The sequence below is a fragment of the Aythya marila genome, assembly GCF_965140915.1.
Source record: "Aythya marila genome assembly, chromosome: 2".
NCBI lineage: Eukaryota > Metazoa > Chordata > Aves > Anseriformes > Anatidae > Aythya > Aythya marila.
In genome coordinates this window covers 63,449,062-63,476,194 of record NC_139043.1, presented here as the reverse complement: position 1 = coordinate 63,476,194, position 27,133 = coordinate 63,449,062, and the positions used below count along the sequence as shown (strand labels likewise).

Genomic DNA, 27,133 nt, shown 5'->3' with positions numbered 1-27,133 from the left:
TCAGCCTTTCAAACTGTTTAATTGACTGAAGATTAATACTTCTCAATGAAAGATGTATCAGCTTATGTTTGCAGTCTGCTGTTGGTGGACAGAACGAGAAATCTACCTTCATGTCATTATTTTTTTTTTTATTATTTTGTGACTGATTTTGCAGGTCGATTACTGTTGTGGCAAAACAAAATGCACACAGGGTACAATATCCTTTCAGCAGCCCTGAATGGAGCATGTTCTTGAATATCAGAACAGTGCTGTGGTAAATTGCCTCTTTATTTATTTCAAGGTTGCATACAGAGGAGATACAACAGAGCTAACGAGACCCATATATATGGGTTACATTAGTAATGAGAAACAGCTATGCTAATTAACTCTGCTCCCTAATGAAATTAAATTCATGTAGTACAATACATTTAGAATAAAGTCAATACAAAAACAAACTGTATCAGTTTCTGGTCCCTTCATTATGGCAGGATGACATAAACAATATCATGATTATCTGTTATCTTGTAACAGTAATCAGTGATAAGGATGAAGAGGGACTTTCTGTTGGTAGGCTGAGGTTGTTCCTTTTTCCACCAAAGAAAACAATAGCTTCCTTCTCTCTCCCCCTTTCTCTCCTCCAGGCTTGTAAGTTTGTGAACTATTATTATCTCTAATTTTTTAAGTTGATTTTGGAAAAATATCTTAACACATTAATTTGCACATATGAAATGTTTAAAAGCAACGTAACCTCAAAATGTAAGCTTTGGTTAGAAGCACAACATTTTTTCTCACTGAGCTAACACTTGTTTTCATGATTGATACATTTGTGAGGAGGGCTGTTGATGCATCTATTCTGCTCTGTAACATTTCAGTTGGTTTGCTTGCTGGTCCTTTGGACAGTCTAGGAGACGGTCACACTGGCTCCCTTGTTGCCAGCTGGAAGGTGGCCACATGCTCTTTTCCTGGGTGCTGACCTGCCTTGTTCCACCTGGCCAGCTTGGCCTGCCTGTGCTCCTTTGCCCTGCTGCTGAAACCAGAGGTCGGCTTTGCAGGCTGGGGTAGCTAGTGGTTGTGCACTAGCCATGGACTCTGTTGGCAAAAGGCTACACGTCTGTAAGGTCTCTGCAAGTGGAGATTTCAGAGGTTGTGAATGGATTTCTTCTAATGGAGGCCAGGGTGCAGGCTCTGTTACAGCCTCAGTACTAGTGGGGTGCTCTGGAGCTGCCTGGGCTCATGGGATGAGTGATGAAGCACACCAAGTCAGCACAGAGACCAGGTTCTCCTCAGCATTTAGGCAGTTGATGATATCAAATGGAAGAGAGGTTGACGTGATCCCAAACCCAGGATCTGCTCCAGACAGAGCTGACTACGGTGAACAGTTTATTCCTGAGTGGTGAGCAGAATCTTAGCAGACCACATAAAGTGAATTCCCATAGACCAGTTTCATGAATTATTGTCTGCCGTTCACTCCATGAGCACTTCCTTAATATTGCCATTTGAATGCTCTACCAGCTCTTGACTTTGAGTGTCCTGTTTCTCCATGCACCAAGCTGAGCTGAAGCCACAAATATTTCAGTTCTTGCATGACTTCAGTAACGAATTCAATTCCATCATGACCCTCTAATACAACAAGTGCTCCAAAAATGAGAAAGATGTCAAGAAACTGTAGAATCAGCTCAGCTCTATTTTTTCATGTAAGTGGACAGAGAAAACAAAATTTGGTGACACAGTCCTGGTGCATCATTATCCACTTCAAGCTGCTTAGAGACATTGACTGCACATCAATAATGTCAATTTGCCCCCGTACTAAGTGTTCCTTGTTCAGAAGGGACTGGTCAGCAAGCCGTTCAGCCAAATGCTACCTTCTTTTTTCCTGGCAGACTGTACAGAAGGATTTGAAGAGCTCAGTGGCATCTCTGGTGATGTTTACATAGTTAGATGACAAGTGTTTTACGACATGAATGTGTCCACCATGGCCAGTTGCCATATGTGCTTTTTTGATGTTATCATACATATCCTTAATGCTCACAAAATATGTGGGAGATTCCTCTTTTGTCTGCCTTCTCTTAATCAGTTTCTCAGTGTCTCCACATTATAGAATTTCACATCTGAAATGAAGGAAAAAGGAAACTCTTCATTAGCCGTAAAGCTGAATCTCTTAAGGGGAAAAAGTAGCAATGCATACACTTACAGTTAAAAAAAAAAAAAAAAAAAAAGAGAGAGAAAAAAAAAAGGGTGGACTCTCCATATTTACTCTGCAAGCAGATAGTATTCATGTCTTGACTTTGACCTGGGATTTTGGTTTGCCTTTTCTATTTCAGCAGTAATTACATAATACTCTGTCTTCAGGATCATGTACTCTGAGCATTTCTATTGGATCTTGTAAAGTTCTTTAAATTTAACTTCAAAGTCCTGAGACATCTTCAGAATGTATTACTTAGCAAGTAGAGGAATCTGATCCAAGTACCTCCTTTTATGTACAACTGTTTTTGCACCAATTGCTGACGAATTGCTACAGTCATATTATGAAACCAGTCATTCTGCAAAATGACTAAAATCTTCAGTCATTTCTCAAAATGACTTTAAATTATTTTGCAAAATGACAAAATAGTAGGCAGGTATTATGCAAAATGTCTAATCTCTGTCTTTTTAAAGTTATTAGCTTGAAAGACAATAGAAATAGTTTTGTTTAATTTTTTCCCCATGCTACATAGAAATACACAATAAATCACAGAACAAATGCAGATTTCTATAACAGAGACTATTGTGAGGTCATTTATGCTTTGTAAAATTTGCATCTGTTTTTAATTATTTTCTTTCACTAGACTGATATTTGAAGCACCTGACCTTCCCTACTAGAACAATATGGATGGTCATTTCATGAAATATTAGAAACCATTAGGCATTTCAGGTGATGGTCAAATAAAGTATGGAGTTGGACAGTGGAATAAAATGAGGCCTTCTTTGCCTCAGTATTTAGCTGCAAAACCAGTTGCTCTCTGGATACCCAGTACCCTGAACTGGTGGAAGGGGATGGGGAGCAGAATGTGGCCCTCACTATCCATGAGGAAATGGTTGGTGACCTGCTACAGCACTTGGATGTAAGCATGTCGATGGGGCCAGACGCGATCCACTCGAGGATACTGAGAGAACTGGCCTAGCAGCTGGCCAAGCTGCTTACCATCATCTATCAACAGTCCTGGCTATCGGGGGAGGTCCCAGTTGACTGGTGGCTAGCAAACATGACGCCCATCTACAAGAAGGGCTGGAGGGTAGACCTGGGAAACTATAGGCCTGTTAGTTTGACCTCAGTGCCAGGGAAACTCAGGGAGCAGATTTTCTTGAGTGTCATCATGCGGGATTACAGGGCAACTAGGTGATCAGGCCCAGTCAGCATGGGTTTATGAAAGGCAGATCCTGCTTGACGAACCTGATCTCCTTCTATGACAAAGTGACGCACTTGGTGGATGAGGGAAAGGCTGTGGATGTGGTCTACCTTGACTTCAGCAAGGCTTTTGACACCATTTCCCACAGCATTCTCCTCAAGAAACTGTCTGCTTGTGGCTTGGACTGGCGTATGCTTCTTTGGGTTAAAAACTGGCTGGATAGCTGGGCCCAAAGAGTTGTGGTGAATGGAGTCAAATCCAGTTGGAGGCCGGTCACTAGTGGCGTTCTCCAGGGCTCAGTACTGGGGCTGGTCCTCTTTAATATCTTTATTAGTGATCTGGATGAGGGGATCGAGTGCACCCTCAGTAAGTTCGCAGATGACACCAAGTTAGATGCGTGTGTCAATCTGCTTAAGGGTAGGAAGGCTCTGCAGGAGGATCTGGATAGGCTGGACTGATGGGCTGAGGTCAACTGTATGAAGTTCAACAAGGCCAAGTGCTGCGTCCTCCACCTGGGGCACAATAACTCCAAGCAGAGCTACAGGCTGGGAGATGAGTGTTTGGAAAGCTGCCAGGTGGAGAAGGACCTGGGAGTATTGGTGGATAGTTGGCTGAATATGAGCCAGCAGTGTGCTCAGGTGGCCAAGAAGGCCAACTGCATCCCGGCTTCCATAAGAAACAGTGTGGCCAGCAGGGCTAGGGAAGTGATTGTCCCCCTGTACTCGGCTCTGGTGAGGCCGCACCTCGAGTACTGTGTTCAGTTTTGGGCCCCTCACAACAAGAAGGACATTGAGGTGCTCGAGTGAGTCCAGAGAAGGGCAACAAAGCTGGTGAGGGGTCTGGAGAACGAGTCCTATGCGGAGTGGCTGAGGGAGCTGGGCTTGTTCAGCCTGCAGCAGAGGAGGCTCAGGGGCGACCTTATTGCACTCCGCAGGTACCTTAGAGGAGGCTGTAGAGAGGTGGGGGTTGGTCTATTCTCCCATGTGCCTGGTGACAGTTCGAGGGGGAACGGAGTAAAGTTGCACCAGGGGAGGTTTAGGTTGGATAATAGGAAGAACTTCTTTACTGAGAGGTTTGTGAGGCATTGGAATGGGCTGCCCAGGGAAGTGGTTGAGTCACCATCCCTGGAGGTATTTTGAAGACGTTTAGATGTAGAGCTTAGTGATATAGTTTACTGGAGGACTTGTTAGTATTAGGTCAGAGGCTGGACTAGATGATCTTGAGGCCATTAGGCATTTCAGATGATGGCCAAATAAATTATAGAGTTGGACAGTGGAATAAAATAGCCAGTATTTTCTGAAATGCATTAAACCTTCAGTCATTTAATGTAGTAAGTTGCTGAAACAATCATTTCATGAAGGAACAACAAATTTCCATTCATTTTTTTTTTTTTTTCAGAATAGTTGCTTCCACAGTATCATCATAATACATACAGATTGCATGCCATTTGGGCTTAAACTTCTGAAGGCCAGTTAACTTCAGGAATAATTTATTCTTGCAAGTTGAATTTAACTTGCAGGCTTCTTTTTGTTATGTCAGACTTCATAATGCTTTTTTCCAGTGTAGAGATACATTTCCAGTCCTGAATAGATACTGATTAAACTGCTCCTTCTATAGCAAAGGATGGGAACTGCAACAGAAGTAGGGAAAATAGGTTGGTGTCTGTCTCCATGCATGTGGAGTTCACACACTCATGTTTCTCTGTACACAGCTCCCAGACACACAGTCTCTCCCATTCTCCAAGGATATGATTCAAGATTGTCCACCATAGGATTTTCCAGCAATTCTAATACACTCTTTGTTGTCTTTTCTTATTTTCTTATTTTTTCCCATGCTCCTGTAGCACTTGACTAGTGAAATCTCTGTAGTCTTTACCTCTTCTGAAGAAAAGCTTTGGGAAGACAAAGGGCTATCTGCAGTTCTTATAGCATGTGCTTCTGCATCTTTGTTAGTGGTCACGATGCCACCACTAGTACATTTTCCCTGCCTCAGCCTTTGTCAGATTGTTGTGTTTCTCTCTGTTGCAGACTTCTAAAATAGATTAGACATTGTGGGGTCTTTTCCATCAGTGCCATTCCTTTAGTATGCTACTTCTGTAGAGGCAGAAGTCAGGGTCCTGCTTCCCAAGTTCAGATGAAGGATTCAGACACACTGTTGAATTTCTACGTTAACATTAGTCTTAACTCTTGTCAGTGCTGGGCAGGTGGTCTTTCTTTACCATGATACCACTACAGATAGGGTTGCCTGTGGATTTGAGCTGTGCCGCCCAGTTAGTTGCATGTTACACTGCTCATCTCTGAGCCTAGCACCATTTCCATTATAGATATATATATTATATAATGCAGTTATACTTCAGGGAGTGGATTATGTATATTATCCTTATAGGTATTTTTCTTTTCAACAAAAAATCTTATTTATTAAGCAACTGTTTGCAGGTGGAGAAAATTGTCTTACTAAGTAACCGAAAATTTAGTTTCATTTCATGAAGTTTCTGGCTGGGAGTTCAAACTGGTGTTTTATTAATGACTCCTTGGCTTTTGAAACCAGCCCTTGTCACCAATCAAGCTCTATCCATAGTGTTTACTTACAGGGAGAGTGTAAACAAAGTACTGTTTCTCTTGCAGCTATGGAGATCCCCCCTTTCTCTAACAGCACTGCTAGTCCAATATGTCCTGGTCCTTGGAACCATAGGGAAATGGAAATGGAAATGGAAATGGAAATGGAAATGGAAATGGAAATGGAAATGGAAATGTCAGGTGATGTGGGTCTGTGAAAAACTGCCTGGAAAGAAAAAATCCGGAGCCTAAGAGGGATGAGAAAAGTAGGACTAAACTCTGGCAAATACCCCAAACCAACATTGCTGCAAAACCCAAGCTTGCTGTGTTTATCCTTGCATCAACATGGTTTTGAATGGCGCACTGGTGAACTAGGGAGGGAACAGATGTAATTGAAAGCAATGCAGGAGAAGAATCCCAACCCTATGGACTGGCAATGTGGAAGTGGGATTATGGAGCAGTGGAGGTCAAGTTTGTTCCTGTCAGTGAGAGTTGCACTTTTGGCAACATTAAGGATTCAATAAACAACATGAGATGAAGTCCAGAGGCACAGTCTATGTTTGGCAGAAACATACATATATTCTGCCTTCCTACCCTCTTCCCCAACACCTTTTCCAAGGCCTATGCCCTCTATGTTCTTCTGTAGTAGAGCTTTTTTTTTTTTTTCTTTTTTTTTTTTCTTTTTTTTTTTCTTTTTTTTTTGGTCTTCTGTGGACTGGCTTTTGCATATTTGCAACTCCCCACCACTGCCTCCACCATCACTGTTCACAGGAGCTGCTTGGCTACATTTCAGATGCTGCTCTGGCCTTGTCTATGCTTTTGTTTTTAGGAGCTTTTCAGAGATTTTTTCCATGGCATTGCTTAGCAGCACCTCCAGTTCCTCCTCAGCTCCTGCAAGGAGAGTGAGCAGGAAGGGTGCCCAGGAGGGTGGGAGAGAACAAGAAGCTGTTGAGGGGTGAAGCAGGGGGAGGCTGGAGGGAGCAGTACTCAGTCGTCCCCACAGGCCCTGTCAGCACCCTTGCTGGAAGCACCACTTCCATCACCAACTGGTAGTGCAATTCCCACCAGTGTTAACCAAGACTTCATTCTTTTTGGATAGGAGAAGGCTTTCTCTGCTAGACTCACAATGTGAGATGAGTGGCAGATGTAAAGTTTGTCTAGATAGTCCAATAGAAATCATGACTTAATGCCAACTAGTATCACCAACTCAAAGCATAGAATTATATCCCTTTAATTCTGCTCATTAGCATCACAAATTAACATTAATATTATTAGCATCCATTTCTATTTGGAAAAAAAAATAAAAACTCTGTCTGTCTTTTTTTCTGTGATGCCATGGTGCAGGGTGTTGCAAACACGTACATTTTTACAAGAATTAAACTACTTGTGATTTTAACGCGTTAATGAACCAGATCAGTTAAGCTCAATGGTCAAGATGTGCTGTTTGAAAATATGTGTTTTATTTTTCAAACTTTTTGAGCAAATAGATATTTTGTGTGTTAACAACTTTATTGCAAAAAAAAAGGTTTATAATATAGTGTTACAAAGGTATGCAGTGCCTACAGAATGCATGTAAGACATTTCCATCCACCAACAAGGTTGCTATAAGAGGAAATATAAATGTATCATAGAATAACTGAATCTCTGAGTTGGAAGGGGCCCACAGGGATCATCAAATACAACTCCTGGCTCCGACCAGGACCACCCCAAAATCAAACCCTATGTCTGAGAGCATTGTCCAAATACTTCTTGAACTCTGACAGGCTCAGTGCTGTGACCACTTCCTTGGGGAGCCTGTTCCAGTGCCTGACCACCCGCTGGGTGCAGAACCTTTCCCTAACCCCCAGCCTGACACTCCCCTGCCCCAGCTCCATGCTGTCCCCTTGGGTCCTGTCGCTGTCCCCAGAGAGCAAAGCTCAGCGTCTGCCCCTCTGCTCCCATCCTGAGGGAGCTGCAGGCCGCCATGAGGCCTCCCCTCAGCCTGCTCTACTCTGGACTGAACAGACTAAGTGACTTCAGACTCTCTTCGTATGTTTTGCCCTTTAGACCCTTCACCATCTTTGTAGGCCTCCTTTGGACACTCTCTAATGGTGGATGGCCTTCCTCACATTGTGGTGCCAAAACCTGCACACAGTACTTGAAGTGAGGTGGCTTTTTTCTGCCAGGGCACACTGATGACTCCCGTTCATTTTGCTGTTGACCAGAACCCCTCAATCCCTTTCCATGGGGCTGCTCTCAACTTCTCATTGCCCATTTTATATGTATAGCTGGGCTGCCCCATCCCAGGTACAAAGTCCAGTACTTGCTCTTGTCAAACTTCATATGGCTGGTGAGTACCCATCTTTGCAGTTTGTCAAGATCTTTCAAGATCTGCAAGACCTTTCTACCCTTAAGGGATTCAACAGCTCTTTATAATTTAGTGTCATCTATAAGCTTAACTATTATGCATTAAATTATTTAGCCTAGAGAAAAAGGAGGCTTAGGGGAAGCAACAAGCAATAGGACAAGAGGAAATAGCCTCAATTTGCACCAGTGGAGGTTTAGGTTGGATATTAGGAAAATTTTCTTCACTGAAAGGGTTGTAAATCATTGGAACAGGCTCCTCAGGCATGTAATTGAGTCACCGTCCCTGGAGGCGTTCAAAAGATGTGTAGATGTGTTGTTTAGGGACATAGTTTAGTGCTAGAATTGGCAGTGCTAGGTTAACAGTTGTATTTGACAGTTTCAGAGATCTTTTCCAACCTAAATGATTCTATGATTCTATGTCCTGCATCCAGATCATTTACATAAGCATTGAAGAGAACTGGCCCTAAAATGGAGCCCTGGGGAATCCCTCTAGTGACTGACCACCACCCTGATATAACCCCACTTACTATAACTTTTTGATCCCAATCATGTCTTCTGCTGCAGGGTAAAACTGCTTAACATACTTTTAAACCAAAAATTTATTGCTTTTTTAATGACACATAATTAACTGGCAGTCAGTGAACTACACATTCAAACTGATTCATTCCATGTTTTAAATGTCTCTGTAGTTCCTCAATTACTGTTTAATCTGGCTGGTGGTCTACTTTGTTTTAACATAATTATTTTGGGGCAAACACTTTCTCAGTCAGTTTTATCTCAAATTCACATACACTGTAAACTCTCACATCTCCCTCTGTTAATCAGCTGTTGTGATTCAGGCACTTTGTCAAGGGTGGGCCATGTGAGTATCCCCACAAATCTCTTGTGTTATGAACTTCAGTTGTTTCCAACTTTTGTTGTTATATAGCAGTACTCAGTCTCTGACCTGAAAATACTTTCTCATAGTCAAACCTCCTAAGGGATATAGTGGAGCCTGAAGCAGAAAGGAAGACAAGGAAGAAAGAGATGGGATCCTGTCTGATGATTCCTGATGGGAACCATCTTGGACATTGGTCTTTGTTGGGGACAAAAGCAATGAGCATGGCAGTAAGATCATACAGGTACAGCAAGATATACCAATTGTTATTTTATTGCTGTCTGATGAGCAAGAGACGTTGAAGTAGAAAGAAGTAGAAAGAAGTTTCACCAATATTTTATGCTTGCAGGCAATAAATAAGAAATGTATGTGGAAAACAATATAGATCTTTGAATTTCAAAAATGCAGTCCTTAATTCCCTAGAAAAACTTTGTGTGTGTGTGTTTCTACATACTTTGCGAGTTCTCTTAAGTCTCATTCTAGTGCCTCAGATTTCACAAAACTTGATCTAAAAGAAGGAAAATCTGTGAGCCATGGGCTCATGCCACTTCTCCCCACTCCTCAAGGTGTATCCACAACTCACTAGGTATCGCTGTGAGGAGATCCCAGAGGCAGACCTCCAGTTTACAAGCTGAGATGTGGGTGGTGGATCACCCCATTTTCTGGGGGGAGGAGATGTGCAGAGCCCTGCATGAGTGTGTTATGTTGTTTCCAGGGCCCACCACGACTTTCTGGGAAGTGGGTTTGCTCCATCTGTTCAGCACCATGCTCCACCAGTCTGCGTGCTGCAGGTGGTTGGTGCTAGCAGCAAGGCAACCTGCTTCGAAGCACAGCCACATTTTGCTTGAAGAGGCGGCTTCCGCTCAGCACAAATGACAGGAGATCCAGGCAGCTGAGCGCAGTCAGACTTAAAAAAACTTCATTGTAGCTTTCTAACTGTTCATAGTCATTCACATGCCGTATGTAGTAGGCCCTAAAGAGATGATAGGGAAGGAAGCAAATTATGATGACACAGATGAAAATCAAGTTTTTCACCTGGGCCCAGAACTCTTGGTGTGACCAGAGGGAGGTGGAGAATTTTCTTGACACTTTTATCAGAATGAAAATCTGCAAGCTCAAGAGAATACAAGTAATACAGGCGACAGCCACAATTACTAGGTAGTTCAGGATTTTCACACTGTCCTGCTGTAGCTCTTTGTGGAACTTAAAGCATGTTTTATTATCATATGTTCCTGAGCGTCCGTACTCCATGCAGAAGAGTGGCACCACAAAGACAATGACGAAGATCCACACGGCAATGCTTGCGGCAATGGCATGCAGCTTCCTATAAAACTCTACCTTATCCTTCCATTGAAAAAAGATCAGCCACCGTATCACCAGCGTAATCACATAGAATAGGAAGGTCAGGTACATGTGGAGGTGCACCATAGCACTCACCATTTTGCAGAATGGCATCTGGAAGACCCACTCCTTGTTGACATAGTAGTGCAGGCGGAAGGGCACTGTGAGGAGAAGGAGACCATGCACCACAACCAGGTTAACGATGGCTGTAGTGGTCACAGACAGAGTGTTCATCTTGACCAGCACAAATGACATTGCAATGGACCCTATCCCACCTCCAGCAAAGGCAACTGAGTAGACAGTAATCAGGATGGCACTCATGGAGTTCGTGTGGGTGAAGGAAGAGGAGGAGCCATTGTTAGCCATATTTTCTTCAGTCATATTCCTGAAATCTTCCTTGTACATATTCTAAAAATGAAAGAATACATAAAGACTGGGTAAGAGTACGAGTGTACAGAGCCCATCTGAAATGCCAGCAGAGCTTTCCATCTGGCTCTTACTCAAGGAGTAAACGTGGATTCTTACACATGGAACAATCTGTAATGGTTATTCAAACATCTCCCAGTCTAGAGAAACCAAGCTGAGAAGGTTGGGAGGAGGAACTGCTGTAGTAATTGAGATGTTACCACACCCTTAAGCATGAATTAGTAGTAGGTGAAAATAAAAGATTCTTAGAGAAATCATGATTTTGTTTTTGAGCTGTGTTCTCAGTTTACTTCTCTTATGATCATTTCCATTGTTCTTCAGCAAACATCAGAGATACTGTTTTAATTCTGCTACTCATTCATCAATTTGTTTATTTGAAGCACAAATCTGCCCTTCCCAGAGCCAGAAAATAACCATATGCTGTTCTATCAGAGCTACAAATTTTGTCTGCTACAGTGTGCTGGGTTTTGCACACATTTCAGTCAATTCCTTCTCCATGGACAGGACATCTGAGTAATGGATTAAATAGCATGGATACTCAGGCTCAGTGGAGATTCTGCTCAGATCCTGCTAGCCTGAGCAGCATGTGCAGTGCTGTCCCGGTGCTCAGGGCCCTTTCACTCTAATGTGTGGGGACAGGGTGTTACAAAATATTAGAAAATGCTAGAAAAGGCCATCTTGGGTTAGTGCAAATGAGCTTTCCTGTCTGGAACTGATGGAGGCTAACTGAAAGTTAGCGAAAAGTTTAATACATATGCCATATGTTTTTAATATAATGCTTCTGCAAAGAGAGATTAAATACAATTTTGATTATTCTAAATGTATTTTCTGTTAGTATTTTTAAGTATTATGAGAGTATGTGGGAGAAGAAAAGTTCAGGTGGGGTGTCATACTGAAGCTTGTTTGCATTTATGAAGGTATCAAGAGGATGTCCACGCTACAGTCACAGAAAGAAAGCTGGAAAAAATGAACAATTCTGGGGTCTGTACTATCCTGGTTATACTGCTAATGCAACCTGAAAAATCTCATTTAAAACTGGCTCTAGTATATCTTCCATTTCACCTGTGAATCCTGCAATACAAGGTTTTCTTCCTGGGTGAGTTTTTGAAATCTTTTATTTTAATATGACAATGATATTAACTTCACAAAGTTGTATTTATACCTCTTTGTATGACTGGTATTTCGCCTTGTTTTCATAAATAAGTTGGGAGGGAAAAATGTTATTTAGCATTTCTCTCTCTTGTGGAAAAGAGGAAACACCTGTAACATTTTTATAAACTGTTTTTGCTCACAGTGAGGCATTAATATCTGATATGTCTCATATTTTTATTGTTCTCTAGCAGTATTTCTAGGCATTTGCCACTACAGAAATCAAAATCTCTTTACACTTTGAAAAATCAGTTATTCTCTGTTTATCCTAATGCAACTAAGACTTCAGATATGTTATCGTATTCAACATAAACAGAACTGCCATAGCTTAAGTAGTATATGGTGTTTGTTGGTATATACTGACCTTTTCTGTTTGAAAAAGTCATTCTGAATTTCATGGATAACTAAGTGCAGTGCATTATGAGAAGTAAAATGACATGCAATGAAAGAGCTTCTTCTTAAGGATGCTGCTTATTGGCACATTGCAGTTCTTGCATCAGAAACCATAGAAGTTCCTTCCAGTTTTGTTCTCGTTCCTGAGATGTGTTTGTTTCAGCCTCACACCATGAAAGCCAGAAGTCATTAGCAATAGCTACTCATCGGTTTATCAAGCTGTTAAACTTTAATTTGAAAAGATGTCCCTAAAAAGTGGCATTATCACACTGTTTTAATTTAAAATACATATTTAAAGTTTTAAAAGTGTCACAGCCCTAAAAGCAACAAGCTGCAAATGCAGGTACATGTTAGCAGCCACACAGCAATGATGTGCTTGTAGAGAAAGGACCTCTCGTGGTCACTGTCCAGCAAAGAAACTTGATCTGAGACAGGAAGGAATAGATACGCAGAAGTCAGATAACTGATATTATCCTCATGTAGTCCTATTAGGTGAACAGCAAGAAACCTATTTGTGTCTACAAAAAAATCAACCTAGACAGTGAAATGCAGGCTTCTGCAGAATTCCACAGTCATTGCTAAGTCCCTTTGTTGTAAGATTCTGCAGGAGATCTCATTTTCCTTAATCTTCAGAAAAAAGTTACCAGCAGATATTATATAGGAAATAAGCTTATCAGCTCGCCACTACTACAGACATCCAACCGAAATGTCATTGTGTGATGATACAGAGTGTTTGACACTCTGGATGACACAGGATGTTTCACAGAGGAGATGCTGCTTTCTGGTAAGATAAGGCTTCCTATTGTGCTGACACTCACATAGCTACAGCCCACTGACCTGCTTTACAACCAACACATTCTTTGGCCAGTATTTCACAGAATCACAGAATCATTTAGGTTGGAAGAGACCTCCAAGATCACCTAGTCCAGCCTCTGACCTAATACTAAGTCCCCACTAAACCGTATCACTAAGCTCTACATCTAAACGTCTTCAAAATACCTCCAGGGATGGTGACTCAACCACTTCCCTGGGCAGCCCATTCCAATGCCTCACAAACCTCTCAGTAAAGAAGTTCTTCCTATTATCCAACCTAAACCTCCCCTGGTGCAACTTTACTCCGTTCCCCCTCGAACTGTCACCAGGCACATGGGAGAATAGACCAACCCCCACCTCTCTACAGCCTCCTCTAAGGTACCTGCGGAGTGCAATAAGGTCGCCCCTGAGCCTCCTCTGCTGCAGGCTGAACAAGCCCAGCTCCCTCAGCCACTCCGCATAGGACTCGTTCTCCAGACCCCTCACCAGCTTTGTTGCCCTTCTCTGGACTCACTCGAGCACCTCAATGTCCTTCTTGTTGTGAGGGGCCCAAAACTGAACACAGTACTCGAGGTGCGGCCTCACCAGAGCCGAGTACAGGGGGACAATCACTTCCCTAGCCCTGCTGGCCACACTGTTTCTTATGGAAGCCGGGATGCAGTTGGCCTTCTTGGCCACCTGAGCACACTGCTGGCTCATATTCAGCCAACTATCCACCAATACTCCCAGGTCCTTCTCCACCTGGCAGCTTTCCAAACACTCATCTCCCAGCCTGTAGCTCTGCTTGGGGTTTTCTCCTCCAAATGTCTGTGCCTTCCTATCCCCTCCCCCTCTAACCACAGCCAGTTCAGTGATATTGCTCAAGTTTTGGAGCAAGGTTTGGTCTTCCTGTGCATGAAGTCTCTCGGTTAATTTCTGTTGTGCTTTGACCAGTAATGAGGGGCGACCACTTTATTTGAATGCCATAGCGGTTATAGAGACATCTACTGGTGCCAAGGGCACAGAGGCATTGCCAAAATAGCTACATTTTAATTTGACAAAGGAGTTAAACTGCCAAGAGGCTAGATGCTGGGTACTTTCAGAAATATGATCAGCCAAAAGATTCATGTGTATTCAAGATCCATCCGTTTTCAGGGCAGATAATGCCACTACTTTCATTTCCTGTTACTTTCTGCACAGCACAGCCCACAGAACTTCCTTGGCCTACCCTGGTCACACAGAGTATGTCATTTACAAATATGACTCAGTCTGTCAATATTTTCCCAGCAAAAGCATATTTCTTCTGACCTTTAGGAAATCATTTCTCTTTTATCCTACTGTCAATTATCCTACTGTTTTAAAATAATTATGGGCAAACTATATTTCCAGACAGAATTTGTACCAGTTCAACTTCCAGATATCATACAAGCTTATGATTTTTCCTTCGGATTCAAAAACCTTTCTCAAGTTTTGCTTTTTTTTTTTTTTTTTCTCATTATTTAGTAGTTTTTTCATGTTTAGATTTTTTTTAAATAGATACTTAGAGAAAAGTAGAGGTGAGAGATAGCTATCTTCTCTTTGTCTCAGTCATACTTGTGGCTCCTCCCTGAAATCCTCCATGCCATCAACATCATTCTCCTATTGTTTTCTTCTTATATGAACAACTTTGCATTTCAAAGTACTAAAATGCTTCTGACTTATTAATCCAAATCAGTCTGTCACTGATTTGTCCTTTTCACTGCTCAATGTTTTCCCAAGCAGGTTCATCAGTCACCATTATGTTACATCAACATTATATCAGCATATCCAAAAATAAATAAATTAATCACATTTGTCAAAAATGATGATACTTCTACAACCTCTGCCAAACAGTGAGCTCTACTGTCTGTATAACAAGTGTCTGCAAAATTTATCCCCCTGTATATCTGCTGAGGGACTGGCAGGCTTCACACAGATTTTCATGTGTTCTGACAGTTGGGTTCTGCATAAGAAGCATTTACAGCCTGCATGCAGCCAACTGAGAAGTTTTATTTGAATTTCCAGGGGGAAAAAATTCAATTCAAATGAAAGATTTCTATTTTTGACAGACTTAATAAAATGGAAAAAAGAATGTTTGTCAAAACTGACATCTCTGCATCAAAGTAAACTACATTGGTAGCAGTACAAAAGACAAATATTTAACAAAAACCCATTTAAAATGTGCATTTGTTTCATAAACATCATCATTTAGTCTCAGAGCTGCTTTCTGTTGAGCATTGTAATTGCTTTTCAATTTACTCTCATTCTATGCCATGTTATGGTAATGTATGCAATGCCACTAGAATAATTGCAGTATTCTCTTGATTTCAAAATTACTACACACACCTGAATTTTGAAGTATAAATGTCTGCTTAAAGTAAAACATAATATATTTAAATATGAAACGTATATTTACCCTGTATTTAGATACTGATTTTTTTTCAAACAACATTTAGTGATTCCTCTAACTCATTTACTTATGTCCTGTAACTGTGTCATCAGATTGGTATTATAAAACTACTTTTTAGTCTCTTGAAGAATGAATGGGATGAAAAACCTATGTTGAGTCCTCTTTTGTTTGATATTTTCACTGTTTTTACACAAAAATGGAAACCATGGAACCTTCCTAATGATTTACTATTCAAGCTGTATCATACTGAAGAGAACAAATGTAACCTTCTGGTCTTCATAGGTATTGGATGATACCAAACACATGCTCAAAGATGGATGAAAACCAAAAGAATTAACTCCTGCTTTTAGGAGGCAGTGCAGAGCTACAGGATAGCATTACAAAAAACGTTGAAGCAATGTCTTCCTGTACTAGGAAATTATAAACATAAATGATGAAAATAGTTGTGCAGGACAGCTTTAGAAGGAGTTCATAACAAAACAACTAGAAAAATTGATACTTTTTTTGAAGATGCAAACCCATTTTAACAGCATTGCAAACCAAGTCTTTTGTTCATTCTGTGTATACATACACATTAGAGTTTCTCTCCACTCTTCAAGTGTTATTTACTCAGCTCTTCACTTCATGTAAGCTCAAAGAACAAAAAGGAAAACACCCGCTATTTTATAGTGCCATTGCCTTGCTTCTTTCTTTGAACCCATGACAAAGCAACAACCGTAGGCCTTCAGCTATGGGAGGGCAGGGCTGTCCATAAGCACGCAACCTCAGGAAGATTTTGGTTGCATTCCTTGTGAAGGAAGAAAGGGGAGAAGAAATGCTCCCTTGGCTGTTACTATCCTTGCATGTTACTATCCCCTACCCATCATCCGATACCATATCAGAACAGGTCTTTGGAGAATTTAACACAAGATCTCCTAATTTACAGCAATTTCTTAGACTTTGGAAGTCTTCAAAGCTTCCCATTTCTGAGCAGCTATATTCTGCTGCTTAAAATAATCAAGTCTACACACATACATAAGCCTCACAGACCACAGAGATGCTTGTTTGGAAGGTTATTGCCCAGGGTAGAAGGGATTATTTGAAAAAATGTTTTGATAACCCAGGAGTACAGGAGCAAAATATGATCTATATTGCACCTGACAAAGTGTGGATTAACCATATCTATGGATATGGTTAAAGTCTAGACATCACAGTGAAAACAGTGAAACAAAGTGCATGCTATAGCCCAGCACCTTTTCTCCACCCTTCTGTCTGCCAAGACTGTAGTTTGGCATCTGGATCTCTTGGGACTTGGTGATACTGCAACACCTGAGCAGTGCTGGCAAAATGAAACTAGGAGATTTTAGTAAATAAATATTAGCCATGTCAGCATTGAGAACTCATTGGAAGTGGTGGTTATTGTGTGGTGCATATAGTAAAAGATGACTTACTGCAGGACTGAATCTCTGTTATGAGTCTGTGCAAGGACAATTTTATCCTCCTGCAGGCTTTACTCATTTCTGCCAGGACACAGTTATATTTGAGTACAATACTTTTGAAAGCAAGGGTATTAACATTCAATGTTTAGATATAGTCTTACATAAGAACATTTTAACTGACTACATCCTATTGCTTCACATTTTGTTAAAAAACACAAGGGACATACTGTTCTGTGGTACTTCACAACAGGTTGCTATGTGTTGGAGACCATCTTTTTGCATTTCACAATTCTAACAGTGGTTAACAGTAAAAGAGATATTGAGTTAATATTAAAAAGTGACAAAAACAATAATACTTAGCTCTTACCTAGTATCTTTCTTCAGTTGATCTCAAAGCTCTGTTAAAAGGCATACCTACCATTCTCCCCATGCTACAGCTGAAAAGTTGAAGCATCTCTGGCAATGCCAGATATCCTTAAATCAAGTCCTCTGCTTTCTCAGGTTAGTCATGATGTCTTGGGTTCTTGTAGGTCTTGTTCTAGAAAAAAATACAGGCCAATTAATAGTGGTAAGAAAGCAAAAATATCTCAAAAATTTGTAGGTAGCATCTTAATGATTCTTTTTGGATGTTATATAATATTGTTGATAAATATAGTAAGTTGATGCATACAATATGTTTATACAGTTATATATTATTGCTGATACATAACAGTGTTGGTTTCCTAAGTGGTCATCACAAACGGGAATTTCTGTGTTGAGTTCTTTCCATATGTTTGCATTCTGCAAAAAAATTACAGTTCTTTTCCTAAATCAAACTGAAAATAAATATGAAATACCAGTTTGCTCTGGGACAGACATCCTTATTATCTTTGTTTGTCTCTAAGCTGAAGTTAGTGTCAAGTTATAGATAGATATAAAAAGCTTAATTCACATAATTGCAATTCATTTTCCTTGCTAGATTTGATGTAATTTTGTCCAAGATTTAGCAATAGTGTCTCTGGAATATGTTTCTCTAACTGTGATTCAGAGAATAGAATTCAGACTGCTACGTTTAGATTTTCACCAGTAACATACTAAGCTGGTGACAGATCAGCTGAATTTAAACACAGGTGCTGGAAATGTACATATTTCATAAGTCTTGAGTAATTTTGGAGGGTTTGAGCAATAACCCAAAATCTTAAAGAAGAATGACAAACAGCATGTTTGCATAGTCCCATTATATCACCTATATGAGACCTTCACCTAGTTTAAATTTGCATTATAGCAACAGTTTTGTGTGTCAAGGCTGCTTAATAATAGTTGAGAACCTGTCCCAGTTTTCAAGGACTACTTGTTCTGAGATCGGAGTAGCATCAAGACTCCTTTACTCTGAATTATGTGAAAGGTCCTTGAGAAATGAAAACTATGTCTTTTATGCTCAGACATAATACATACTGTCAGTGATTTTTTCATCTGTTCTGAACTTGGAGATGTACATAGAATAACCATGGCAACACAGATGTTTTGATTTTCTGCATTTATTGTGCCAGAACTCAAGGATTTGAAGTGCTAATTCAGAAGTGGAACAAAATATTATTTTATAAATATATTAGTTTCAAAATATTATCCAAAATGCTGGTATAAATCAACTTTGCTGGACAATTGATCAGACTTCTGCTAGCTAAAAGCGTCTTTAGAAATAGCAAATTATAATGCTTTCTTTTACATTGGCGTAGCTCCCTTGCATTCATGGAAGAAACAGGTCTTCAATACTTGGTTTCTAGCCTCCTTTGTCTCTGTATGTATTCAAAGCCAGCACTTCACCTTCTGTTACATTAATAAATATAAACCTGCTTATATCAACTGAGGCATAGTCCCGTAGTGGTTTACTAGTCCTATAATAAGCCACGAGCCTGACTGTCATCTCTAACATATAATTTAAATACAGCCCAGTTCCACTTTTACTGATGGCACCTCTGATGGAGTCTGGTGGGACAGCAGATCAAGGCCCTGCTTTTTCAATTTTCCCTTTGATTTATGTCTGAATATAAATCAGCCAACTACAACATGAAGACAGTTTCCTCTGAAACCACCTTCCAAAATCCCACAGTAGAGAGATCAGGGAGTTGGTCAGATAAAACAAAGTTCAATTTCTTGATAGCTGATCTGATTTTGATCTAACTTCTCTCATGAGCTGGGGAACATACATACATACATTGCCATGTATGTTTGACTGTTGAAGAGCTGGTTTTGATAAATGTACCTGTGGACTGACAAACACCAAGCATGGTCCTACTCCTCACACCTTTTCGTAGGATGGAGTCAGAGCAGTGTCCTCAAGCAAGGGCAGTGTCTGCTTCCTAGGAAAAAGGATGAAACACAGGGAGAGCATCTTCTGCTACATTCTGTTTCCCTTACTCAAAGCCCAGACCTCAGATCCCGTCCCAGTGCCAGCTATGGACCAGGTCCTAGTTTGTAAGGCTGTTTGAATCAGTCATGAAGTTGTAATTGTGACAGGTTAATTGTAATTTATCAGTAAGCAAAAGATCAGCTGTTAATATGAATAGCTGAAAGTTAATACGTAGTTAGAATGAGTAACTTTTAGTTGTTATATTAAAAAGTTATATTTTTGACTCATATTTCTAAAGGGCCTTACTATTTGAAGCACCTGCATAGAAAGATAATAATTATCCATGAAAGGAGAAATGTTCAGTATCAGTATCAGCCAGAAACATTTTATGGATAATAGGTTTCTTAAAATGTCTCTATCTGGGTTCTGAAGTGGTTGTGATTTACAGCTGTCACCCAGGTGGTGTAAAGCATCCTACAAGAGAGAAATACTGCCTGTGACACATCTGAAAGAACATTTTGCAAAACGTATAGGGAGAAAAATGTGACTTGTAATTCCTCATTTCACACATCTTTGCACAGCAGAGATATAAATTCAAGCTCCTCTGAAAAGTGGAAATATATCTGGAGGCCTCCTCCTAGTTCCCTTTTCTAACTTAGAAACAAAACAAAACAAAACATTTTGCAATTTACTATCCCTGGGCATTGTTACTCAAAAGAAATCCACTTTAAAATACCTGAGCCAGAGTGATGTAAATAAAGGCTGTTTCCCCCTCTGTCTGTATCACTACCTTTCCCTTCTTTACAAGCAACAACATTCACCTCATTCCTTGTTGAAGAACAGTGTATCAATGAAACTGCCTCTGATTTCTATTAAGATTTTTCCCTAACCCAAATCTTTCAGTAGAGGAGTACTGCAAACAAACAAACAAACAAACAAAACCCTAAATCCACATAAAAATCTGTTGCACTTCTTCTTTAATAGGGGGAGGGGGTGTGTGAATCTTGAATCTAGAAAACGACTGTTCTAAAGCTAATAATTTGCCTTATTTTCTCCTTACATGCTTATGCTTTCTGATGGCATGCTGCTTTGGCCTCAGTGTTTATTACTGAAGATATGAGCCATCAGAACCACATGCAAAAGCTATCTGTGCAGACTTCAGTCTAAAGGGACCTTTTGAGAAGGTATCTTCTTTATTTTTAACAACGACACGTTTCCAGCAGTCTGTCACCAGCTTTAATATTATCTTGTACTGCAGGATTTTACTAGTTCGCATCTCTGGCTTGTCAGTAGTTTTTTTCTGGAGATATGCCTTTCATCAGTAAACCAGCACAGCTACTCATTTGTTATCAGAGCTTGTTCTCACCAGGATGAAAAAAAAATGGAGGGAGGAGCTGATTGACAAGGAGATGCATTGCTCCTGCCATAAGGATGGCATTAAACTGCAGAGAATGAAATCATATATGCACTACTGTGCAAATTGTATGTGTATATATACTCTTCTGAGAAGAAAAAGACACTCCCTTCACCTGAAAAGACAGTGCTCATCCTAAAATTTGTTTGAACTATGTGCTAGCCTCTCACTAACTGCCTAATGAGGCAGGTAGCATGTTTTAAATAATATTTTTTTTAATGTACAGCACAAGTCTATTGCTAATCATCCTCAAAATATTTACCAAAATTGCTAATGCTATTTTTTTCTCAGATCTTCTATTTCATATTTCATTTGATTTCTGACCACAGATGTATTACCAAATGCAGGGAAAAAAACATTTTAGTAGTGATCACTTTCCTGCTGCGTATATACATCCAAATATTTATGAAATTTGGTATGCTAAAATGTGTTTTTCATGTTGGTAGAGGAATACACCTCCCTACATTAGCCTAGATTGTCTGCATAGAAGTACAGAAAGCAAAGCTTATTGCCAATAATACTACTTTGATGCTGAAGATACTTCCCTACATCACCATAGGCATAATGAAATACATGACTTTGGTACTACAGCTGGGTAAGAGAGAAGCCTGGAATTCAGGGTCCCTGATATCTTTTTCAGAAAAGAGGAATTTACTGTAAGAGAAATGTTCTGCATTGCATTCAAAAAGTATATTCATTTGCAAGAGCCTTTCCTGACCAGCAAAGCTAAAGAATGCATAATGAAATGAAGCACTATAAGCGTACAACTGCTCTATTACATCAAATTGTTTGGGCTGAAATGGCTCATTTTACTGCTAAATCTGGAGGATTCTGTGCTGAACTAATGACAAGCATTTGTGTTAGATAAAGATCTTCAGTGTATCTGCTGAAATGCGAAGCTAATTGTGTTAGGAATAAGCACATTACTGAGTCATTTTTTAAGATTTTTGCCTATTTGATGTACTGCTGAAATTCTTAAGGACGCAGCTAGAGACCAGTCAGGAGCAGCTGTAGAAACAACTAGAGTAAAGGCTGTGTGGAGCAGTACCCATATCTGCCCTTCAGCCCACTGTCTGCTTGCCTCTTAGCCTCTTTCCCTGTTTCATTGACACAAGACTCCCCAGAAAATCCTGGGGCATGCTGCTCGTGGCCGTAATGCTGTTTTACCATGATGACAGTTCACAGAATCACAGAATCACAGAATATTGGGTATTGGAAGGGACCTTTGAAGATCATCTAGTCCAATCTGCCTGCTGGAGCAGGAACACCTAAATCATGTCACACAGTTCCTGCTTCAATCTGTTTATTTGGTTTCGGAGCTGTGCAGAGCATGGTTTGCCCTGTGATGTTGCACAGAGCACCATGCCACTGGGCTCCTGCCTTGGTTGTTCTGTGGTAAAACCACCACAGACCTCTCTGTGAGAAGAAGTAAAATCACTGAATTATCAATTAACTTCCCTGCCTAACTTTCTTCTTTTCATTTCATCCAGTTTATTTGCTATAAGTACTTTATAGATTTTTGCTTGCTGAAGGACATTCCTTTATGATATTAAAAGCCCTACTAGATAGACATACAAAAAAAAAAAAAAAAAGAAAAAAAAAAAAGAAAAAAAAAAGTAAAATCCATCCTCCATCTCGAGTCAGTGGAACATGGCGGAAAGAAGGCCCAAATAGCATCAGTGTAAGTTGGTACAGCAGTTTGTGTTGCCTGTGCAGATATGATCTCTGATCTTCAACAGTATCTGTTAGACTGGACATAACAACAGACTTCATTAGCCCCACTGTAACTTATTCTCAAGTTAGGTAGTTTGTAGATATCCCAAAAATAGTTTTCCTGTTGATTTCAGTGGTTTTAAGGATTCAATGAGATTAGGAAAATAAAGCACATAGTTAATGTGTTTAATTGTGCTACTGAATTGGAAATAAGAAGCATCAACTCACTGAGGAGAGATTCCCATTGCTAGCTTTTTTTTCTCCATGCATCATCAAATCAGGATCATTACTGGAAGTGATTCAATGACTTCCACAGCTCTCACAGTGAGAGATCTCACCATTCACTGTAAAGTATCATTAACACAAAAGTGCAGATAAAACAATGCCTATTAAGTGTCCACTGCAGATTTTCCTTTATGTCTATCTTACTTTGGCTGAAACCTGTTTCCACTTAATTTTCCTTAGGAAGGAAGATTTCATTCTGTTTTGTGAGCTTACAATAAAATAATGAATTCTGCACCATGAACTATCTCCACTTTATTTTCAGATTCATGTTCCCCTAGAGAAGTTACTGGACATCTGAGCTCATCTGGTGATCATTCTCTTCCTACCCCTAAGATTATCCTCACATTACCTTAATTTCAGCTGTGTGTCAGAGAGCTCTTCTTGGTTAGAAAGAAGTCAATTAATCTTTTAAGGGGTTCCAACATTATATTTTATTATGCTTTTTTGAAGTATTTTTCCCTGAGTTTTTTTTTTTTCCAGATTCAGAAGCATTCTGAGCATGAGTTTTTAGGGGCAGAAGGGTAGAATTCATTCAATTGTTCAGTATTGCATTGTCAAAAGAAGATGTGCATGTTTCCATGTGAATCTGAGGTATGTTCATAATGCAGAAGTATCTAAGCTAGCTTTAAACAGGGAGTTGATGATAGGTCTGTGTTGGTATGATGCTCCCTCTGGTCTAATTTATTCCGGTTTTCCAGACCTAGAGGCATTAGTATTTTCAATGCTTCTGTTAGGTCCTTCAAAGCTAGTTTTGTGCACTTCCCAGTTTGTGCCTGTTGGGGCTGTCATAAAAACATCCAGGTTGGCAGGGACCTCTGGAAATTTTACAGTCAAACCACCCGCTGAAAGCAGTGCCTTAGGCCAGGTTATCCAGAATCCCATCAAACCAAGCATTAACTATTTCCCGCAAGGGAGATTCCACCACTTCTGATGTTTCAGTGTTTGTCTTGAACCAGGGAGACCAAACCTGGACACAGTATCCCAGGCGTAGCCAGGCAGGTGCTAATTGGAGTGGAATAATCACACTCTTGACTGCTAGCTGTACTCTTGTTGATGCAGCACAACAAGATTTCCCCTCATAGGTGAGGGCACACTGCTGGCACACGTGCAGGTTCCCATCCACCAGGACGCTCCAGGTTGCACCCTAGTCAGTCAAACACCCTGCTTTCCCAAAACTGCTACATGGGACTAGTGTGTCCCAGGTGTGGGATTTAACATTTATCGTTGTTAACCCTCATGCTGTTCTTGTTGGCCCAACCTTCCAGCCTGTCACAATCTCTCTGCTTGGTGTTCCTTTCTTTCAGCATCTTTCAGCTTCCAATTTGGTGTCATCTTCAATCTTGCTGAGGATGCACTCAGACCTGTCAATCCTGAGTTTTTATAAAGCTATTGAATATTTTCAGAACTGACCCCTAAGGAACTCCATTTGTGACTGGCTCTTGGTTAACCTCCAGCCATTAACCACCAAACTTTCCGCTTGGCAGTTTAGCCAGTTCTCTACCTAACTCATGGTCAGTCTGCCCAGTTCATATATTGCCAGCCTGACAACTGGATACTGAGGATGAGCAGGTCAAAGATCTTGCTAAATTCAAAGTAGGTGATGTCCACGGATCTCTCCTCAGCTACTTAGCAAATTGATTCATTGTGGAAGGCATCATTATAATGGCAACTAAAGACAATGCTCTTTGTAGGTTGGTAGATACTTTTCTCCTAAAGAAACAATTTTTACACCAATTTGTTCATCATTTGATAGCCATTGACCTCAAAATTTACTTCAAACAGTGCTACTTACTGCTAATATTTTCTTATATCCTCAAGAACATAACAGAACAGAATTCCAACTATTTTGTCTGGTTAGTGGCATTTTCACTTATAAAAGTGCCTTTTTCACTTACAAAATGGCAAGAAAAATCTTCTCAGACTCTAGATGTTTCTGACAACATACTGGAAAGGCTGGTAACTTTACATACCAAAATGGAGTGCAGTCCTATATTACACAATCATGCAACAAAGCAAGGTAAAATAGCCATCACGCATGCTATTGCCTACAGCATCACTTTTGAACCATGTGTGTTTTAGCAGCAGTTCTCCTAGAAAGATGTATCTGTGCTTGGCTCACAACCTGAAGAGCAGCAGAGACATATTTTTGGGGCCAAACATATGCAGCATATTCAAAGGGGTGATGCCTTTCTGTGTGTTTTAAGAACACCAGGGAGATTTAAGCTCTTATGTAGTGAGAAGCTCCTGGACAGAAGCAAGTTATTGAGGTGTTATGTGGTGCCTTCAAAGTTTACAGCCTAGTTTTACCTACTGTAGGTTGTTTGCATACTTCAGCTGATAATGTTGGCACAAAGATGAGAATTGCAAAAATACAGTTCAAAGGTGAAAAAACAAACTTGCTACTCCATATCTTCTTATCAGGAAGGGGCATAGAGCTGTGGGTTGACAATAAGGTGAGAAAAAAAAACTGCTATTGCTTTTTATCTAGAGAAGTAAAAACAACCTACTTTATATACGGTCACCCAGAAAAGTTCCAAAGTCCAAACAGAAACTATCTGAATAATATATGCGTACACCTGTGTACATCTGGTGACACAGGTCATTTTTACTGGTGTACCTTCCAATTACATTTCTCTACCCTCCAGCCACAGCCTTGTCTGATTTATCCATGTCACCTCAGTTCATGCTTTTCTTTTCCCTGATCACTGGGAAGGGCACTCAGTTGCTTTTCCTAGCTAACAAGAGAAAGATCTTTAACATCAATAACATGAAAAAAAAAACCCTGTCATCCATGATGCCTTTGTTGCTCTCCTAATAGCCTCTTGTACACAATGAGCAACAGGAAGGCAGTGATGTAAAAAACAGTATCGGAGCAGATAACCAGTGGCTAAATCAGCCACCCAAAGCCTGTCAAGAAGTGGACGGTTTAGCGTCCACTAAATCACTCACCAGCCATTTTTGCTGAGTTATGTGTCTGAAATCATCAGGGAAGGTGTCCAACAGCACCACAGTGGTGCCAGATCTGCCAGCCCCCTAATTGTCAGGGGGCATTGGGACTCTCAGCAGCTGAGGTGATTTTGTAAATTTGACTCTTCATGAAAGATTATCAAAGCCTGTGAGAGAGCTAATAAAAGCAAAAATTTCCTTCTTGTTCTTTGCTTAAAGATTGACCACCCAAACCGGTAGTATTAGTCTTGTATTTCTGGCTTACATTTTCTTTTAATAAAATAATTTTGGGGAAGGATTTTTGAAGTGCAGATGCTATTTTAAAAGGACCGTGGATGCACTTCCTTCACCTCTGACTCTCATAATGCACTTTTAACTGCCTTTTACTTTGCTTCCAAAAATTGCACAAAATCTGATGTTCACAACTGCTGCAGTGAAGTAAAAACCTGAGCACTTTTAACTTCAATCTTACAACTTTTCTCCCAGCTTAAAGTGTTAAGCTTACCTCCCGAAGCTTACCTCACAAAGAACCATTAAAGTTCACCCAAATCTGCAGCCTTTTCATCTGAGTTTAATAACATTTCCATCCTCCTCTCTAAGGTGAAGGGAAAAAAATCCTCTGTTCTGCATATCTGCCTCCAATACCTCTGCTGAGTACCTTTGCAGCACTTACCTGTGGACTCTCCGTGAGGACAGCAGGAGACTTGTGTCACTCTGCACAACTCACTGACTTTGCAAAGAAGTGCTGTTAAGGAACTGCAACTGCAACCAAGCTCTTTCTGCTTCCTGAAATATCACCCACTGCCCTTAAACCACGAACAGCTGACAAATGTGCTCGGACCAATTCTGATCTTCTTATGTCTAGTTGAGTTGATGTGTTTGGTTTGGTTGTTGGTTGTTTGATATATATATATTTTTTAATTCTTGTTCTATTCAATACATATTAAATATGTCTACTTATTGCAAAATATATCTGCTTGTAAGCAGTTTCAATTGCAGGAAATAGAGATGAGTACCTGCTCTGTATGTATATAGTAGTGTATTACACTACAATCTTTTTATAAATGAAAAGTATCAGCTCAGTCTCTTTATAAATGACGAGAATAAGGTATGCAAGGAGAAGGAAGTTTTGACAGGGATTTGCTTTTATCATGATCCTCTTCATTATACACTGTTGGCTGTATCCTAATTTGTATTCAATGTATATATCTACAACCAGTAATCTGGCAGAGCAGCAGAGATACATACAAAGGTCCTAGAATTCCCTCACCCCCTTTAATTTCTAGACATTGTTCACCATCAGTATCGTGGCAGGATATCTGCAATACCTGACTATGCAGGAAGTAGCAGGACAAA

General features: G+C 40.3%; 1 protein-coding gene across 6 annotated transcripts; it reads right to left on the bottom strand.

Annotated features, from left to right (window-relative positions):
• Positions 1–275: 275 nt before the first annotated feature.
• Positions 276–26,543, bottom strand: GPR141 (G protein-coupled receptor 141). 6 transcript variants are annotated; one of them, XM_082752808.1, is made up of 5 exons: positions 26,451–26,543; positions 19,333–19,429; positions 17,509–17,628; positions 10,581–10,892; positions 276–2,087 (listed from the first exon to the last, which is right to left on the bottom strand). In XM_082752808.1, the coding sequence occupies exons 3-5, from the start codon at positions 17,542–17,544 to the stop codon at positions 2,082–2,084; spliced, it is 354 nt and encodes a 117-aa protein (XP_082608934.1). In that variant the 5' UTR covers positions 17,545–17,628; positions 19,333–19,429; positions 26,451–26,543; the 3' UTR covers positions 276–2,081. The 6 variants fall into 6 exon arrangements, with proteins under 6 accessions (XP_082608934.1, XP_082608933.1, XP_082608931.1 ...); XM_082752807.1 differs by lacking the exon at positions 276–2,087 and having other exon boundaries at positions 7,434–10,645; positions 10,760–10,892; XM_082752805.1 differs by lacking the exon at positions 276–2,087 and having other exon boundaries at positions 7,434–10,892; positions 17,458–17,628.
• Between the last annotated feature and the right edge of the window lie 590 nt (positions 26,544–27,133).

What these genes read in the sequence shown, in the direction of transcription:
- GPR141 (XM_082752803.1), bottom strand. Translation starts at nt 17,544, where the DNA reads ATGCTTCAACTTTTCAGCTGTAGCATGGGGAGAATG. An exon ending in GCTGTAGCATGGGGAGAATG is followed by an intron (nt 10,893 to 17,508) that starts GTAGGTATGCCT and finishes TTTCATTTTTAG; the next exon opens with AATATGTACAAGGAAGATTT.